Source organism: Gopherus flavomarginatus, chromosome 9 (assembly GCF_025201925.1).
Source record: "Gopherus flavomarginatus isolate rGopFla2 chromosome 9, rGopFla2.mat.asm, whole genome shotgun sequence".
Taxonomy (NCBI): Eukaryota; Metazoa; Chordata; order Testudines; family Testudinidae; genus Gopherus; species Gopherus flavomarginatus.
The window spans coordinates 57,807,768-57,827,796 of NC_066625.1; the positions used below are offsets into that span (position 1 = coordinate 57,807,768).

General features: G+C 42.2%; 1 protein-coding gene across 1 annotated transcript; it reads right to left on the reverse strand.

Moving 5' to 3' along the window:
• Positions 1-283: 283 nt before the first annotated feature.
• Positions 284-15,588, reverse strand: CRABP1 (cellular retinoic acid binding protein 1). Its single transcript, XM_050967115.1, has 4 exons — positions 15,430-15,588; positions 14,583-14,761; positions 11,429-11,542; positions 284-596 (listed from the first exon to the last, which is right to left on the reverse strand). The coding sequence occupies exons 1-4, from the start codon at positions 15,497-15,499 to the stop codon at positions 546-548; spliced, it is 414 nt and encodes a 137-aa protein (XP_050823072.1). The 5' UTR covers positions 15,500-15,588; the 3' UTR covers positions 284-545.
• Positions 15,589-20,029: the final 4,441 nt, after the last annotated feature.

Consider the following 20,029-nt stretch of genomic DNA (forward strand, 5'->3'; position numbering starts at 1 on the left):
TGCCCTAAAGGGGGCGTGGAGGGGTAGAGAGTAAGCAGAGCCATGGCTCTCTGCAGGAGCATGCTGTATCCCGTAAAAAGGGGGAGTAACTGTGCACTCCCCTTACACACTTGGGAGCTCTGGAAGGCATGCACAGAGTCTCCAGTGCTTCCCAGGGTCAGTGGGGTGCTGCACTGCCCCCAACATGGGCTGTGCCCAGTTGGCTCATACTAGCCCTAGATGTTTTGTTGGGCTTTCAATCCAAAACACCTGACAAAACAACTATGTTATGCCCAATAAATTTAATAACTGATACAAATTTATAACTACAAAATACAAAGTAGACAGAAAAGCGATGGCATAAGAATCAAAAGGAACAGTGTTTGTTATGCAAAACAAAAGCAAAATACACTTAACAGCAGATAGGGATTCTGATATGACACATTTGGTCACATACAATGCTGCATTAGTAACAGTACACACAGATATTCATTACGCAGGATTTCTCACAATGGCTGCCTCTTAATCCTCCACTCCATCCCAGGTGACAAGTCAATTGGTGTTCTTCATTCTCTTACATAAATTCTTGTGCACACAACATCATCGGCACCAAAAGTCTTGAAAAGAAACAGAAATCTATCAGCAGAGAGGTAATACGCAAAAATTACATACAATTTTTAGGAGTATATTAATTTTACCATAGTAGCTAGTGGTATAGCACACATTAAATTTCAGCTTTGCCGAAGCAAAGGGTAATGTACTGGAAGTGAGTCTCTTTCCCAGACACAATGAAGTTTGTCAGAGAGAGAAATAGCCTGGAACCTCATAATTTTTCTACTGTTTCTTAGCTTGCATTTGTGAATGGCAAGAGAAGTTGGAATGTACTAGGCTTTTATATTTGAAAACAGTCACAATCTTTGAATGGCTTTGTCTGAATTAAGGGTGCTCAGGGTGGGATTCAGATCAGTTTGACTGCACGTACAAGACTGACTGCTCAGCTGCCCAGTTCCTCAGCTGGTGTAAATCAGTGTAGCTACAGTGAGGTCAATGGAGCAATGCTGATTTACACCAGCTGAGGATCTGGTCCAGATATACTATATATATAAAACCTGTGAATGTATAATGCTGCTGCAAGATGTTGCCATGACAGACCTACAGACTGAAATCCCCTTCTTCCAGCTATAGTGTAGACTGCATCAGTGTGAGTATCCCCACACTGCTCTGACCAGGAGTCCTGACCCTGACCTGGATCTTTCTCCTTTGTGAGTGAGAGGATAGCTGAGTCTCCTTGCATTACCCATTCGATCCTCGGCCCTTCTGCTGAGTCTAACAATAAACTTGCCAGTTCTGCTAATGATTTCTGACATGGACACTTATCCACTTGGAATCTGTCTGAGGCAAACTCATTCCCCATCACCAAAAAGCCATCAGAGGGCATCAACTTTTGATCATACCCGAGAGTCACTGACCTAGAGATCAAGGACTCTATATCCCATGAGCAATTCCCTAAAACATCCAATTCCCCAAACCCAGCCTCAGTAGTTGACCAGTTCATGGAAGCACTGGGTACCAAGAGCCGTTTTCCTAGTGTTTGACTGGAGTTATAGACAGGCCCCCAGATGTCCGTTGTTTTTTAAGTTACCAGTAGTACTGTAGTGCACTTAAATGGTAATTCTACTGGAGTAATTTCACCATGTTGATTAATCAGGACATTGGGGGCAGGATAGTTATTGTGGGGGCCAGCTGGGGGACCTGTGTAAACACCAGTGTATTTGAAGACACCTGCAGTGCAGAGACTGATCAGGCTGACTAACTAATTGCAAAAGCTAAAGATTAAATAAAATATTACTGGTGAAGGACTCAAGCAGAGAAGACTCAGAAAATACTGACAATAAAGAGTTCAAATGCAATATTCACTTAGACATGTTGTACATTTAGTAACTTAAACTGGGAGATTTTTCAGGCCTGCATTTAGTAAGTTATGGAGTAGGATCCTCAGCTGGTGTAAACTGACATAGCTCCACTAAAGCCAGCTAATTGGGCTCAGATCCAAGGTTATGAAGATTTAGCTGTGGTTTACTTAAAAAAAAAATTCCAATGCTTTTTTTGGCCCACTATCTCTTCAAAACAGTGTGGCCTAAAAACCGCACTTTTTTTATTCTGTTGGCCTTGATGAGAAGAAAAAATGTTTAATAGGTTTTGGGAGGGGGGAGCAGAGGGCTGGTGGGGAGTGAAAAAGGTTTGTTTTATATGTATAAAGAGCTTATTGTATAAACCTTTATACCTTTTTAAAAATCTGAACATTAAAATGGCTGGAAATGAACAGTTAAAGGATTCAGCCAGTTCCCCACGGCCATATAACCCAGCGTCGCACACTAATACCTCACCAGATTCACCCCATCTTAACATGGTTTTCTGATAACGTTTGCAAAAATATGCACACATGCCACATAACTTCAGCAGGAGCTAGGCCAGAGAAAGGAGAGTAGGAATGGTGCCCCCAAGGGGTTTTATTGCTGTGATGGTTTTAAGCAATTTTATTTTGTTTGTAAGAGTTCTGAGGCTGGATTTCCTTTTTATTATGTCTGTAGTGCCCAACACAATGGGGGTTAGCCTTTAGGTGCTACAATAACACAAATAATATTAACAGAAATAAAACAAAATAAAACTGACTTTGAGCATCACACATTCTCTGCAAGAGTTAGGGGACAAAAGTCCTCTAGACTTCTTCCCTAGCTACACATGCAAAGAGATCAAAAACATGCTTCCACAGGATTTAGAAGACTCTTTGCTAATAGTCACCTATTGACATGACCATTCAAACAGAACTAGACGTTCCTTCCCTGAAGAGCCAGACTGGATTATGTGGTTTCTCGGACGCTGTAGGAGTGTGGTGCATGTTTTAGCTCTGATGTTTTATATTTTATAGGTAAAGGTCATATTTATAAAACTTGGGTGCCTGAAGTTAGCCATCTAAATCCACAGTTGGACGCCTAAATAAGTGGTCTGATTTCCAGCTCCTTTGAAAGTAGAGCTACTTATTTAGGTGCCTAAATGTGGATTTATGTTGTTAACTTTAGGCACCCATGTTGGAAAATTTTGAAAAGCCTAAAAGTTTAGCATAGTAGCATTATTAGTGAAATGGCATTAAACCATATTGTTGAGCAGAGAAAGTTATGAATTGGAAGGACATACTCATACTTGCTGCACTCCTTTTCTTTGAAGTTACATATGACTTTGCTTCACAGATACATGTTAAGGACACAGTTGTGCACCTCATACATTGGTGGGTATCTAGTCTTGTGAGAAGTCCCATTAAAATCAACAGGACTGATCATATAAGTGTTCCTCTTCACAAGAATGGCACAATAAAGCCTTAAATCCATTTAACTTTCCACTCTAAACTACCAAAAAAAACCTCAGATCTTGAAGCCCTTCCCTACATGTAACGCCCATTGAGTTCTGCACACTGCTGGGCCAGGAGATCAGTTCCTAGACAGAGGAAAATAAATTTTAATGGAGACTCAGAAGAGCTCTGACTAGACTTCTGCACAGTTCAGGTCCAGTCTTGCAGCCACTTCATGAGCAGAACACACATCAACTTCAATGGGCAATTCCGTTGTTCAGGAAAGGCAGGACTCTGTCTCTATGATTCCAGGATATTATCTGAACTAAAACCAAACAGCATGTTCGGCACAGACCGGAATAAACCTTATAATGTATAAGACAGTAAAACGTGTTATATAAACTGTATGTGCCAGCATTTCACTTGGCAGCCAGCAGGATTCTTGGAGCATTAGCCTCACTGCTGTGCTGTACATGTGCAAAATGAAATGCCAGCAATTAGTCCTTGGAAATCTTGTCGAATTTACTCAGCGATGTAAAATCCTTGTAATTTCTGAAGACCATCAATCAACCTTGCTGAGCTGCTGCCACTGAACAACAACAACAGAATCATGGGAACACTGCTCTTTAATTCAGCCCATTTTTGAAGGTCTGCTTTAAAAAGTTACACACTAAAAATATAAACAACCAGCTTGCATGGAGTTTAATTTATCAAATGCAGCCCTATAATGAGAAACAGAGGGAAATAAACTTTTCAGCTACTGCAGAATCCTTCACTTTCTATCTGAAATGGCTAGATAGAGATAGGCTCAAATTTAGGCACAGATTCAGATGGAGGGATTCTAATCTAACAATCCCCTGCCCTAAAATTCATTGGATTTAGGGATTGGGAGTGGTTTGAGGAGACAGAAGAGTCCCTCTATCTGAATCTTCCCCTAAGGTTTTGGTTCTACATTGGAAGAGATGTAGAAGAAATCTCACCAGAACAGCCGATCTCATAAGAATATTATTATGCAAGAGGGTAGAAATCAAGATAGACAGTACAGTGTGTCTGGGACTGAAATCTTCAAAAAGCATCTTGGAAGAGTCCAGCACTGTCAAATCTGAAACCAATGCTAATGACAAAGGGTGGGATTTTCAAAAGGCACCTAACACCCATTGTAAATCAATGGGAACTGGGCACACAATTCCCTTAGATGCTTTTGATATTTCCATCCTTTCTCATTAGCCTCAAACCTAAACTTTCATCTAAATTTAATCTGGATCCAAACCCAAATAATTGCCTTTTAACCACTCTCTTGCTTCTGTCTAGTAAGTACAAATTTAAAGGAGATCTATCATGTGAAACATAGGAAGCCAGGAATCAGCCCTGTCTAGACATAACAGCATAATGAGTGGAATTCAAGACTTTGTTTATATTAATATATTCTGCCACTGGCTCAGTGTATAACCTTCAGACAGTCACGAGTCTTTTTCTGTCTCATTTTCCCCATCTGTACAATAGGGATAAAACTCTCCTTACAAGGGTGCAGTGAGGCTTAATGTTTATAAAGAGCTGGGGTAGGTGCTGTATGTAAGTGTAAATTATTATAGCGTCTTAAGTTTATTATTTCTGAAATTACAATACAGCATCCTACACAGTACTGGCTCTACAATTTTTGCTGCCCCAAGAAAAACATACAACAAAAAACCGCCCAAACTGCCAAGGCACCCAGATTCTGCTGCCCCAAAAATGGACGGAATGCCGCTCTTTAGCATGTGCCGCCCCAGGCACGTGCTTCCTCTGCTGGTGCCTGGAGCCAGCCCGGATCCTACACCTCCCTTGTCACAGCCTGTACCTGAAAGGAGCAGAAAATTCAATGCAAACACAGCCTATGTCAGGCAGCCAGGGCAAGGGCAGTCTAGTCTAGTGGTCAGTGCATGTGTCAGGCCTAATGGTCAGAGCAGGCATCAGCAACCAAGGACTAGGATCAGAGCTGCAGTCAGTACTTGGAATCTGGAGCCAAGCGTCAAGCTGGAGTTCAGGAGCTAGATACCAGAGCCAAGGGAGTTAGGAAGTGGAGCAAGGAGGGTTCAAGGCAGGGGCGAGACCGAGGCAAGGCTGAGTGCAAGCACCCAAGAGCAGCAGGAGTCAGATAACATAGAAGCAAGCACAGTGGTGGGCACAAGCACAGAGCAGCCAATGAGCTGCTGTTGGCTTACGAACAGGTCTGGTGGCCCCCAGATGGCCTAGCCAGTCAGGCAGCCTGCTACTGGGCAGCTCTGATGATGAGGCTGTTTGGAGCCTGGCTCTGCTGCAGGCCCTAATTCCTTACAGAATGGGATAATCCATCAATTTACACTCTGCAATTTCACCCAGGACCTGATCAGTCAATGAACGGGCTACCATTGACATCAGTGGACATTAGCTAGGTCCCCAGTACTTTAATAGAAAGACTTCCACAGCTTTTTCATAGATTCCAAGACCAGGAGGGACCATTGTGCTCATTTAGTCTGACCTCCTGCATAAAATGGGCTGTAGAACTTTCCCAGCACAATTCCTGTTTGAACTAGAGCATATCTTTTATAAAACATTCCATTTTGATTTAAAATTGCCAGTGATGAAGGTTCCATCACAGCCATTAGTAGATTGTTCAAATGGTTAATTACCCCCACAGTTAAAATATATACTTTATTTACAGTCTGAATTTGTCTAGCTTCAACTTCCAACCACTGGATCTTGTTATACCTTTGATAATGGGCTCTTCCCTCTTGCAGACAAATAGTTTTCCCCAAGAACGTACTTACAGACTGATCACATCACCCTTGACCTTCTCTTTGTTAAGATAAATAGACTGAGCTCCTGGAGTCTATCACTGTGTCACTAATGTCAGTTTCTAATCCTTTGATCATTCTCGTGGCTCTTCTCTGAACCCTCTCCAATTTATTAACATCCTTTTTGAACTGTGGACACCAGAACTGGACACAGTATTCCAGTGGTGGTTACACCAGTGCCAAATACAGAGATAAAATAACTTCTCTACTCCTACTCAAGATTCCCCTGTTTATGCATCCAAGGATCACATTAGCCCATTTGACCTGAGCATTACACTGCGAGCTCAAGTTCAGCTGATTATCCACCATGACCTCCAAATATTTTTCAGAGTCACTGCTTCCCAAGACAGAGTCCCCCGCCTTGTAAGCATGGCCTACATTCTCTGTTCCTAGATATATGCATTTACACTCACTTGTATGAAAAGGTATATTGTTTGCTTGTGACCAGCTTATTAAGTGAGCTAGATTGCTCTGCATCAGTGACCGTCCTCTTTATTATTTACCATTTATAGTGCCCATCAACGTCAGTGCTCAGTATCCCTCAAAATCAGGCCACTTATTTGGGTGCCTAAGTTTAGAATACCCAAGTTTGAAAACTGTTGGCTTGTGCAACTTGTCCAATGTCACACAGGAAATGACAAAGGCAAGAATAGAAGCCAGATCTCCTGACTTGCAGTCCAATGGTCTATCCAATGGACAACTCTATCTCCTAACTTGTATCACTAAATACCTATACCAGTCAGTCAGCTGTGTTACAGATGGTATTACAACAGGGTGCATATTCAAATAATGCTTTAGGTATCTCCAGTACTTAAACATGTATGGATATTGGATTCTGGGCTTGATCTTGCTTTTGTTGAGGCCAATGGTAAAACCCGCATTGACTTCAGTGGGAGCAGCAATGTTTAATTTGTAATTCAAGAGGTGCTAGGGCTCAAGCAATCTTTTTTACTGTCATAACTGATGCAGCAAGCCCATAAACTGCCAAGCCTCAAGGTGCCGGGGCTTAGCACTGGCAAGCCCTGGCAAAAATTAAGCACTGGGGAGCCGACCCGCCACTTGATTACTTAAGATCATACTTTTTGTAAATATAGGAAGCATTAAACCTTTAAGTGGTTTAATTCCAAGGCTAAAACCCACACAGACACACTTTGGCACTCAGCTGTGCAATATCTCTCCAATCTGTGTTGGGCCATCTTACCTGCCATGTTTAATTTCAGAATCCAGAAATATCATTTAAAAAATGTTCAATCATTCATCTATGCTCCACAGTTCACCAGTTTTAATCAACTATGGCATGATTTTTCCAGGGAGAGGAAGGGGAATGAAAACCATGCTTCAGACCTCTCAAACTTCTGATCTTTGACCCGTGCTATAATTGATTCTGAGAACCCCCGTGTGACACGTGAACTGTGCAAAATTTGGTTTGAAGCAGTTTTTTAAAGCCATGCTTCAGAAATCATCTACTATATAGCATTTGCGATACAGACCATACTAAAAATTATAAGGGGCTGAGCAGTCATGAAAGAAGCAACACAGAAAAGATAGAAGATTAATTATTCTAATTTGAAAAGCTAATATTTGAAGGCAGCAACCTTTAATTCTGGGTGAGAGCAGACTCTTTGTCCCTCCTAATTTGCATGAGTGATGGACAGCTCATTAATGTCACAGAAGAGTGCAATAAGAGCAAAAAACAATAGAATCACAATTCGAGAGTAAGGAAAAAAGACCTTATTTTAAAATAACCTCAACCATAAATCTTTATTTTCAGACTTGTACATGAAATACACATGCTATGTCAGACTCTGGCCCTGATTACACTAGTACAAATCCAGAGTAACTCTAGTGAATGGTGTTCTTGTGTAAATAAGATCAGAATCTGGCCTAGTATCTGCATTCTAATTTAAAGGTTAAGGATAGTTAAGAATACTCTCAAGGTAAGAAATCTGAACTTTGACACGTTCCCTCCTTACCTCCCTTTTTGTTTGCACATCCCATGTAATCCTTTATATCCATTTTAATTCAGAAATATTTGAAAATCCAAGTTTTTAATACTCAGAAAAATCCAAAACCAAACAAGCACCTCCCCGACCCATCTAACATTTCTGAGAAACCCTATACTAACAAATCTGTGATGGAGAATAATAATACTATGAAATATGAAGGTGCCATTGCCACCCTTCCAATGGGATTACTATAAATAATAGTGGAGAAAGCATCTTTAAAACTCTTTATAAAAGTGTTAACATGACTTTTTTCAAAAGAGGCATCTGATCCTGCCTCCATAGACCATCAGGGCTTAGATGAACAAGATTTATTCTTGATGTGCCAAAAACACCTTTTCCAAATTTTCCCAAGATGAACGAAGAGCAAAGATGATTTCTGGGGAAGACAAAACACAGATGCAAAAAAAAAATCATCTTGGTAGTGAAATGTACGATGCTATAATTGAAATAACTCAATACTGTCTCTTTTCGAAGGATCAGGTACCAGCCCTGCATGGCTCATACACTACCAGCACAGGTTCTGCTCCATGCAAGGCAGCTGTCCCAGCTGCAGAGACCCCCAAAGCGCACAGGAATGGGGCTCCCTCCAGCTCATCTCCTGAGCTCTGTTAGAAAGGAGCTGGGGTAGGCTGACGGGGGAGCAATGGGAAGGATTACAGGAGAAGGAGGTGTTTCTTGAAGAGGAGGGAGGCCTGAAAAGGAGGTTGGAGCTGGGAAACATTAAGCTTTAGACCAATGCTTGCAGAAAATGGCACCAGGGTGAATTTTAGCTCCCAGTCATTATGGTTCAAGCAAAAACCTTCAAGAGAGAAAGCCTTTTAAAATCAAGATTGGATATTTTTCTAAAAAAATATGTTGTAGTTCAGTGATTTTTCAACTTGTGGTCTGCGGACCCCGGGGGTGTCTGCAGACTATGTCTAAGATTTCCAGCAGGGTCCATACCTCCATTTGAAATTTTTAGGGGTCCACAAATGAAAAAAGCTTGAAAACCGCTGCTTTAGTTTAAACAGGAATTAATTCTGGGATGTCCTATGGCCTCTGGTTATAGAGGAGGTTAGACTGAGTACAATGGTTCCATTCTATGAGTCCCTATTGCATTTCTTAATCTCACTCTCCTTTCCCAGTTGGGTCAGTTTGTTTCGTGGCTGCAGGAGGTGACAGCATTACAATTGTATCGCCTGCTTGTACTGTAAGAGTTGGCCTTGGTTTTGCAGACGCCTCATGAGCAGGTTGCTTAGATGACAAAATCCAAAAATGCTTTGTTGGAGAGATGGAAAAATGACACTTGGAAATAAATTCTGTTTGTATCAGTAAAAAAAGAAAAAAAAAAGATATGAAACAGAAGGTAGAGCTCCCTGCTTCCTAAGCTATCTGGGTAACATAAAGGCTTACTAAGGTTGAACAAATAGAAATAACCAAGAATCTGGGTATTCATATTTATGGAAACCAGTGTGATTTCACTAATAACATCCACTCCATTCCTAGAAACACTGTTCCTTACTGTCTGATATAACAACATTAACATTCTAAAAGCTTCTTGTCTACACAGGGTCAGATCTAGTTTTTTTTTTTCCTCTTTCCGATGAGTCCTTGAAAAACAGAGCTCCTGTCTGGATTACATGAAGGTTAGATTGTATTGGTATCTTTCATAAGAGCAGAGGTAAGCCCCGTGTTCCGGACTAAAAATCCCCTCCTCATTGTTGTGTTTGCTATAAGTCAGTTGACTGCCTCCATCCCAGACAGCATGTCCTCCAGACTCTCTATGCCCTGGCTGAGGTACTATTCTGTCTGTCTATCTAAAATACTTACATGGTCCCCATCACTGTAGTATCTGAGTACCTTACAATCTTTAATATACATATCCTTACAACACTCCTGTGAGATAAGGCATTGCTGTTAGCACCATTTTACAGATAGGGAACTGAGGCATAGAGAGGCTAAGTGATTTGCCCGTAGCTGCACAGGATGTCTGTGGCAGAGCAAGAACTACCTTGGATCTCCCACAGCAGAGACTAGTGCTCTAACCACTGGACAACCCTTGGGATAGCTTGCTGGAGTTACCCAGAATGCACTGATACAAACAGGCAATGCAGTGACTTTGGGTGTGCAAACTGCTATTGTGGGGGAAAGGCTACTGTATGGGCACAAACTGAATTGTGATACTTTTAATCAAGTTAAAGGGACCATGTCTCTAGCCAGTTACAGATCACAGCTGCAGTTCTAGCAGGGCTGGGCACTGAGGTGAGATTCAGAGAAGAGATATCAGTACCAAGATGATAACTGGAGAAGAAATAAATAGACTGAATGTGACTGAGGGTACATCTACACCCTACTGCGAGGGTGGAGGGTCCCAGGGCTCGGGCTCCAGCCTGAGCTTGAACACCTACACAGCAATTTTTAGCCCCACAGTCTGAGCCCTGTAAACCCAAGTCAGCTGACAGTGCAGTTGAGGCTGTGCCACAGGTCTTTGGTGTATCCTGAGTAGATGTATCCTCACTGGCTCAGATGAAGGGATCCAGTTCCAGATCCATGAGGCAGAACTGCCGACCTACTCCTGCCCGAGTGTGGAGTGTTATATAGGAGTGGACAGAGGGAATGCAAGCACTGAAGAAGCAGATTGATTGGAGCTGGACATAGGTAGATATGAGCTCAGACATAAGGAAGAGCAAGTCCAGGAACCTTGAAAACAGAGGGCAATTCTGAATGGCGTTCAGAGATAAGCAGGGAGTCAGAGATGATAAGAGGATGGGGTGACATGTTCCTTCTTATTGGAGAGAGGTTATATAGTGCTAACAGTATGCCAGGCATTCCTTTATCACACATCATGTGATAAGAAGCAACTTATTACACATGTACAAAAAAAAGGATGAGGAAAAGGATATTTTTCCAGGTAAATCAAAGCAGGCAGTTCTCCAGAAATTAGGTCAAATTCTCTGCTCTGACTTACATTGATAAAATCTGCAATTACAACTGAAATCACTGGAGTTACTCTGTATTTACAGAACTGGATTTGTCCCATTGTGGTTATTTTATCACTAAGTATTTAGAGGCAGCTAAAACAGAAGAACATGATATATTTTGGTAAGTTATTTGAGAACAACGATTTTAAAAAGCCATTGTCTGTGAATTGCACTGAAGAGGGTTAGGAGCATCCTGGCCTTTCAAATGCATTTAATATAAACAGTGTGTTTCACAATAATCAATGGAAAAAAGTAACAGTCCAATTACATAGCAACAGAACCTATTAGTACAATGTATGCACTGGAAGGGTGAAAGGGTCTTACCAAAATCAGCTCATCGTTGGCTAATTCCCGAGTCCAATATGTTTTAGGGCCCTCTCCCTCAATAAGAGTTTGTTTGCAATAGATCTTGTTTTCATTCTCCCAAGTGGCTAAACTCTGCAGGCAAGAAAACCATTAGTAACATTAATTATATTCCCTGGCAGCATGAGGCAGAGAGACAACAATGAACACTACAGAGAATAATTGCTGCAGTAAAAGAGCAACACATGGGAGATAATAGCACGGGAGAAAGGCGTATCAACAGAAAGTGGTAAAATCAAAAAGGAGGTTGGGGATGGCTGTTTTGGAGATACATACATATAATTAACAAGAATAACTGCAAATTTGATGTCTCAGTGTAACTCTGTGTTTATTTCCGCGCATCCAAATGAAGAAGTCCTTTAATTCTCATAAAAATCTTAATGATGAGAACTGAGAAGCTTTATTAATTAACATGTAATAACTCAGCATCTTTGTAAAGATCTGGCATGAGCTGATATGTTATTCCCCACCTCATGGCATAAAATTAGCTAGAATCAAATGTAACATTTTGGAATAATAAATAATGCAATAGTTGCCAGTTATAACCTTTATTCTATATGGCACAGTTCTAGGTTACTTGTATGTTTAACATACGGTTCTAACAAGCAAGGTACACAGCAACTAAATTAAAGTAGTAGCACTACAATTTGGATATTTGGGTTTTTTTTTTAAAATTAATATGGGGAACGGTGTGAAGACTGAAATACACTAGGACATTTTTTCAGAGCACTTGGAATTATTACTATAAAGCTATTTTGAGGTGAGAAATCATGGCATTTCATACTGTTTTAACAAGCAGGCAAGCACAGGCTCTCCATTGCTTTTCCTCCTAGTGTTGAATTATTATTCCACAATGCAGTGGAACAGCTGTGCAGAAGGATGCCCCATAATGAATGTACAAGTAATCGCTTTACAACTAGCACATGGGAGACATACATTAGTCTGTGATGATAAAAAAAAATTAAAGTCAACACGTCCCTGACTTTCCAAAGGAAAAACTTTTCTTTTATATCAAAATTTGCCATTTCCTTTATATAAAAAACAATGATTCTTTCAAAATTATAGCCTTTTAAAAACAATATGGCAGAGTTATACATGTTATGCTTTTCATTCCAACTATCCTGAATCCTTATTTGTTTGTGTGAACAATAGATCAGTCAGACTGCAGAATAAGACCCTCTTTTCCTGCAAAGTGTTTCGGAATCTATAAATATTCAGCTATTTTGTCAGGTATTGCAAACTACATCATGATGTTATTTTTCTGTTAATTTCTGTATCATAGCCACAGCTCAATTTTATATTGAGCTCAGCAGTATAATTCACTCATATAATTTCACACATGGAAAAATGTACTGCATCATAAAACTTATTTTTAAAAATTTGCCCACTTTCAAAGCAACAATTATTGTTTTTCTATATGTAGCAATAAAACTTTCATTTAAAATGGAGTCAAATGTGTTCTGGATGATCAAATTCAATTTTGCTTTCACCAAGAGAAAGAAATTAACAAAACCAGTGAGATATTTCTTGCATTAGCCGTTTAATCTATATACTTTGTTCATCCTAGAGATTCAATGGGAGTTTGCGGGTGCTCAAAATCTCCCAGGATCAGGCTCCCAGTTATACCAGTTTAAATCCATAGTAATTGTACTAAGCTTGATGAAGTTACTCTGGATTTACATCAATGCAAATGAACTCAGAAGTTGGTCCTGGGATGATCAGGAATATTTTGCTACTATTTTGCCTTTTAAAAATATTACTCTTTGTTTGGGGCTAGATTCTGAAATCCTTTACTCGTGCTGAGTTGTATCTTACTTTGAAAGTAGTTCCATTGATATCAATGACACTACTCACACTGAGTAGCACTTTCATTGATGAGTGGTGTCATTGACATCAGTGGAACTACTTAGGAACAAGATGCTACTCAGTGTGAGTAAAGGGCATCAGAACCTGGTCCTGTGTGAACTTTTTTTCATACACCCTCCTCCTCCCACCACAGAGGTCCCAATTCTCTATTTCCTTATGCCTTGTGTATTGATATCAGTGTAAAGTGGATGTAAGATGCATCTAAATCAGAATGTAGTATTATACACCCACTTTGCACAAGTGTAAATGAATATACAAGGTACAGAGCAATGGAAACATCAGGCCCAGAGTTTCTTATCAAAGTGTAAAAAACCAAACCAAAACAAACAGATGAGGCATCTCAAAGATAACACACTGAACAAAGAAAGTGGTGAAATGAGGATGGACAGCCATTGAAATTTACACTCATAAAATTAAGAACCACAATGCAATATTAGATCAAAGATACAAGCATTTAATATCTAAGCAAGCAAGTAAGATATACATTTGAACTATGATAAAAGAATTTCAGGACAAAGCGCTAAAAATATCCTGGAATTCTTATTTGAGAGTAGGCTGTTTTCTTTTAGGATAAAAATTATGAGCAAGTTTGTGCCACTAAATTCTGCACAGCACTCAAGGCTGAGATCTTAGTTGCTCATCCATAGTCTGTGTTATGGTAAATCAAGGAATGTCTTTCACCAATAGGGACATGTTAAAATAGAGAGAAGGAAAAGCAGTCAGAAAAATTGCTGCATGAGAAGAATTGTGTAAAACTATCTTGAGCTCTTACTTCAGGACCTGATATTTTTTGCTGCTTTTAATTTTAAACTGCCTTTTCTGAGGAACAATGCCAGACTGAGGCCAAAAGCTAAACACTTCAGATTAGGGATGGATGAGGCAGAGAAGACGAGTAAAGGAGTAAGTCGGAAATGCCATTGTCTTGAGCCAGTGGAAATGTATCCATCTGCCGTATATAAAAATTACAGAGATCTCAGAGAAGTCCACCCTGGGAGAGCAAAGGGCTTTTCCTAGGACACAGGGAAAGCTGTCTCCTACCTCTGGTCTGGTGTGTTCTATTCAGACTCTTACTGCACTCCCATTACCACTTTTACCAGGGTGGGGTTTCTGTTGGGAAAACACGATCAGCCAAGGCTGTGTGTACACACACACACACACACACACACACACACACACACACACACACACACACACACACACACACACACACACACACACACACACACACTCTTTTCTCTCTCGCCCTTACCCTGCATTTTCTGCCATCCACAGTCTCCTCTTCGAAGCTCTCCCCTACTTTGAAGTTGATCTCAGTGGTGCGGACGGTGGTAGACGTTTTGATGTAGAACTGGTCCCCATCCTGGCGGATCTCCACGTGCGGTTTGGAGGCGGCTGCCACTGCCACTTTCCTGAGCATCGCATTGACACCTGGGCAAAGGGGGAGACCAAGCAGAGCATTAACCCAACCATCCGCCTCCAGGGCCGGTAACCCCCCTGCTGTACGGCATGGTGCACTGTTAACCAGAGGGCACGCACCGCAATGGAGCTGTTATTAAGAGGATTGCGTTTAGTAGCGGGATCGCTAGTTAAACGGCGGCACTATTCATTATGAATGTGCCATTCACCATTGGGATGAATAGGTCTGCCCTGGCTGCTCGGGTTTAGTGGGGCGGCGGCGTTTATCAGTCGGGCTGGCAGTGGTGGCTTGGCGTTTGCCAGCGCCGTGCAGGTGCGTTAATGGCTCAGACACTGGGCAGGTTTGCACGGACCAAGCTGGCAATGCCTGTGGCGCTAGGCTGGGCGGAACGGCTCTGCATGTGCCAGGCGGGCTGGTATCCACCTGCTGGCACGTCTCTTCCCAGGCGAGCACCTCTCCCGGCCGCTCCGTGCGGCGAGGTCTCCGCGGCCCCCGGCCCCGCGGCTGCTGTGAGAAGGCAGCAGCCCCCTGACCCCGCACCGCCAGCGCAGCCGGGGCCGAGCCACGCGGCCGCAGAGTGACTGACTTCGCTGCAAACTCCCCGGGGCTGGGCAGCCCAGCCCGTGTCCCGGCTGCCCGGCGTGGGGCCGACACGCGCCCCCCTCCGCCCGCCCCTTACCCAGCGCTTTCAGCAGCTCGTCGAAGTTCTCGCTGCTCTTCATTTTCCAGGTGCCGGCGAAGTTGGGCATGTCGGAGGCGGCGGGGCTGGAGGGAGCGACCCGGGCTCTGGCTGCTGTCAGCTCCGGCACCTTGTGAGCGGGGCGGGCTGAAGCGCTGGCTGTGTGAGCTAGTCACTGCCCCCCCTCTTCCACCTCGCCCCCCTGGGACTCGGCAGCATCCATCCATCCATCCACTCCCCCCTCCGCTCCATCCATCATCCCGCCCTGCCTGCAGCCAGCTCGCCACCTCCTGCGGCTCCCCAAAGGGAGCCCGCAACTGTCACTCGCCCTGCAGCTGGGAGCCGGCTAGAGAGTCGCCAGCTATTGAAAGGAGCAAGAGGCAGAGGGCGATCCGCAGAGGAACAGTGCCCAGGATGGACTTTAATTGGGGCATTGTCAAAGGAGGAAGGCAGGGGATAGCCACTGGCTATTAGCCAGAATGATACATTACTTCCTCCAGTGACAGCTCCTCAGCCTCCCAAAGCGGGAAAGATCCCTTTATAATTCCGCAATCTTGCAGGCATATGGGCCAAACACATGCTGGGTGTAATGAGATGAACCGAGCCAAATATTTCTGGTCCAGAAAACCTAGACACGGAAACGGGCCTTGACTCAGAAATGTAGCTCATTACAGACAGACAAGGACACACCTGGGAAACAACCCAAAACACCAAACACAAACCGATTTTCCCCGGTTTTTTGTTTCAGTGAGAACTAAAGAAATTCAGTTTCAGTTCAAAACAAATAATTCAAAACAATAGTTCAAAACAATAATTTGGTTATTTGGAATATTTAAAAGCAAGAGTCCAGAACTGGACAAATGTGTAGAAATGGGGAGTCACCAGTCACAGACTCGGTCTGCTCCTCCTCCGGTGAAACTAATAGGAAGCTTTGTCCAAGTAAGGGCTGCAGGACCTGGCTGATATGTGTCTGCATTTGGTCACTATTCTACAGATATTTTCTTTCTAGATGTAGTTTCTACGAAGGGAAATTAGTAAAACTAGTTGACGCTTTTTGTCCACAATGGTTTTTTCAAAGAAAAAAAATGTTTTTTTTTCCAGTCAGGATGGAAGTTCGTATGAGCAATGTCCATTTGTGATCACATTTTTCACCTTCTGTCAAAAACATTTTTTTCCAATTTTAGGTAACAACCAAACATTTGGCCAAAACCTGAAAAATGTCAGCAATTATTTTTTTCAATGAAAATGAAAACTTCTGAAGAAAAACTTTATTTTTGTCTTATTTATATGAAAGTGGAGGGAGAAGGGACACAAAGCATTTCCAGAGCAGCTCTAGCAGGCTGGTTTTGCTCCTTTGTGGGAAAGGCTGCAGGGTCCACTAGGTGATCTAGCAGTTCCCCAGGAACCTGTGCAGAAGAGCCTCCCTCATCTCTCAACTCCAGCACCCTGGCTGCATGGCTCCATTGTAATGTGATGCAACTTTGCTTCCAGGATTCAGAATCACACAGCCACATATGAGAACTCAGAGATAACTCACATTTTCCATTGTTTGCAGCACTGGGGCCTTAGATGTCTAAGAAAACTATTATGTGTAGCTCCCACCCAGATAGATGGGAATCACCCACATGTATTAGAGAGCAGAAACTGGCCAAGAGATTTTGGGGGGGTATGGGGGGGAGGCAGAGGGAGTCTTTTTCTTTAGAGGGGAGTTTAGTTTCCATGCCCATTCATTCCTTTGCTGCTGTGCTGAGGCTGCCAACAAGGGTTTCAGTTGATGCTAGCTGTGACATTATTCTGAGGATGTGGTATTTGTCTACTAGGTATTGTACTGAAGCCATCAACCCATGTCATGAAGACCACGAAACAGCCTTCAGAGTGTCATGACTTTTAAACGGAATTGAAAGAACAAATAGCTTAGCAGTTTAAAGGCTCCATTTTGCATTAGCAACACACGGAAATGCCAGTCCTTCTCACTGCAAGTATAATAAATTACACTTTTATTTAGATGATGATCATGCCCAAAGGCTGCTGAGTGCCTATGCATTTATACAGTGTCCTTCATAAAACAAAAGCCCAGATAAACTATCTAATCAGCTTCATCTGGCAAGGTCTATGCATTCCAAGGCAAACATCTCATTTGTGCAAAAGGCCCCATTTCCTCGAAGCACTGTATGGTGTGGGATCAACAACTGTGTAGGATTAAGCCTAAAGATCCAGACATCCTATGAATTGCCCAGATTTGAAAATGCAGAGGCTTTGTTCATAGCACAGAGAGGGAGATAGGCATCAGCATTTCCAGAACAAATTTCATCCTCCTCCTCCTCAAATATTCTCCAAGTAGAGGGGATGCTGAAATCAAACGCTGCCTGGCATTTTCCCTTGCCTTCTTGCTTTTTGTTTTCCTTTCCCTTTTACTTCCTTTACTACCTCCCTTCCTCTCTTATTCTCCTTTCTAATCTCCTCCTGCTCACATTCCTCTGCCTTCACTGATTCACTTCAGAGTCAATAGGAGTAGTACTCATGTAAATGTGGGCAGAATGTAGCCCCAAATCTACACGTATAGTTACTTCATTCTAACAAAACGGCCTTCAAGCAATACAATGCTTTTACCACATTCCAAAGTCCACAATAAGGCTGAGCCTTGCTGAGGAAAATGATCCTTTGCCTTTTCCTCCAGATGTTATTTAGATGCTCCAGAATTTGGTCCCATTATGCTGCAGAGTGCATGGAGCCCAGCTTATACTGGCCAAGTAATGCAGTAGCTGTTACTTAAGTTGCAGCAAATTTCATGTATTTTGCATTCAACTCATGCCAAACAAGGTGTATACACATGGATCTTGATCAGTGTACATGCTGCCTTGAATATATTTGACAGGTGATGGCTCACATCCTCAGCTGATGTGAACTGGGGGTAGCTCCACTGACAATAGTGGAGCTATGGTGACATACAGCTGAGAATACTGCCCATGTACTCTAACCATGTGCATAGATCCTTACCCTAGCACAGCCTCTGTAAGAGGCATTTATCATGCTGGTATTAAAATGACCCAGATTAAGCAGCAGGTTTATTTTTCTTTCAATCTATATAGATATATTTCGCCATTAATATTGTGGAAAATAGCTTTGATTTTCAAAGTGTCTCTTTCAGCAGTTCTTCCCCATGGCATTTATTTTAGCTACCTGAATCCCCTAAGGCTGATCTTTCCTTGCAGATGGACCTAATTAATCTTCCCAAAAGTGCCCCTAAGACAAAAGAAAGTAATATATGTACAGATGGGACAAGGTACTCCATCATCCATCCAAATAAGTGACCAATAATGTGACCAAAACTATCCCCCTGTGGTTATTGTCTGACCACTGCAAAGTCACATAAGGCTCAGTGGAAACAATAAATTTTATTTACTAAGGTGGCACCGGAAAAAAAGATTGATCTGAGGGAATATATAATAAATTATTTCTGACATGAATAAATTATACATCTGGAAGGCAAATTGCTGTCGTAAATTTATCTGCCAAATTAATTTACAATGAGGCTCCCAGTGTGAGATTAGATGGAATGTAACATAAATGTATGTAGAATAAAAAGCATTTCTGCAGATTGGCCTTATATTGTCTATTACACTCTCATTAAAATGTCACTGCATCATTAGTTTGGTGTTTAGCATCAGCTGACAGGATACCCACTGTTCCCTGAGCTAAAGCACTGGAGAAATATCCCCCACCCACAATGCAATGCTTATTGCAGCAAGGTGGCTGGATCCCTGCACTGCAAGCACTTGGACAGTAAAAAGTCCGTCCGTTTAAAATACTATTAGAAGCCTACATTATGAATGGAAAAATAAATGTGATTATGTGCCCTCATGGCTATGATCTTCCCAATATTCTCTCCATGTCACCTCCTCCCCTACCAGGGATGCAGTTGACCCCAATTCTCTCCCAAAGTCAGGCCTCAAACTGTCCACCTGCTCCTTCTGTCTCCTCCCTTTTCTGCCAGGGGAATACAATGAAATTGCATATGTTTTTATCAAAGAAAACACAATGTACTGCCCTTACTATTTTGTGTCTTTCAACCTTAAGAACAGGGAGCCTGATTCTCTTTTCACTTGGTGCTCAGTCTCACGAGAGGCTGAGCACTCTGGCCCTGATCCAGCAAAGCACTTAAGCACAGGCTTAACTTTAAGCATGAATTGTCCCCAGGAACTGCTCATGCACTTATGTGCTTTGCTGGATCAGCACCAGAGTAAATCAGTTGAAGTCAATGCAGTTATATTAGTGTAAAACCAGTGAGAGGAAAATCAGGACCAATCCCCTTCCCAGACTAGCAATTTGCAGGAGTCTTTCTATAACATTCACTATCTAGGAGAAACAACTACAAATTGCTGAGTTGCTTTGGAGAGGAGCTGACACAGAGTCATAGTAATATATGACCAATATCTAATAATTTTTAGCAGACATCCTGTTTAACAACCATGCACAGAAAACCACCGAGACCATAGACTGCTGGGCTCCAAAGGAGCTGTCTGTCTGTCTATCAGGCCAACAATCCTTGGGTTAAACAAAGCAAAAGTTAACAAGGCAGAATAGAATGATTTTGAAGGAG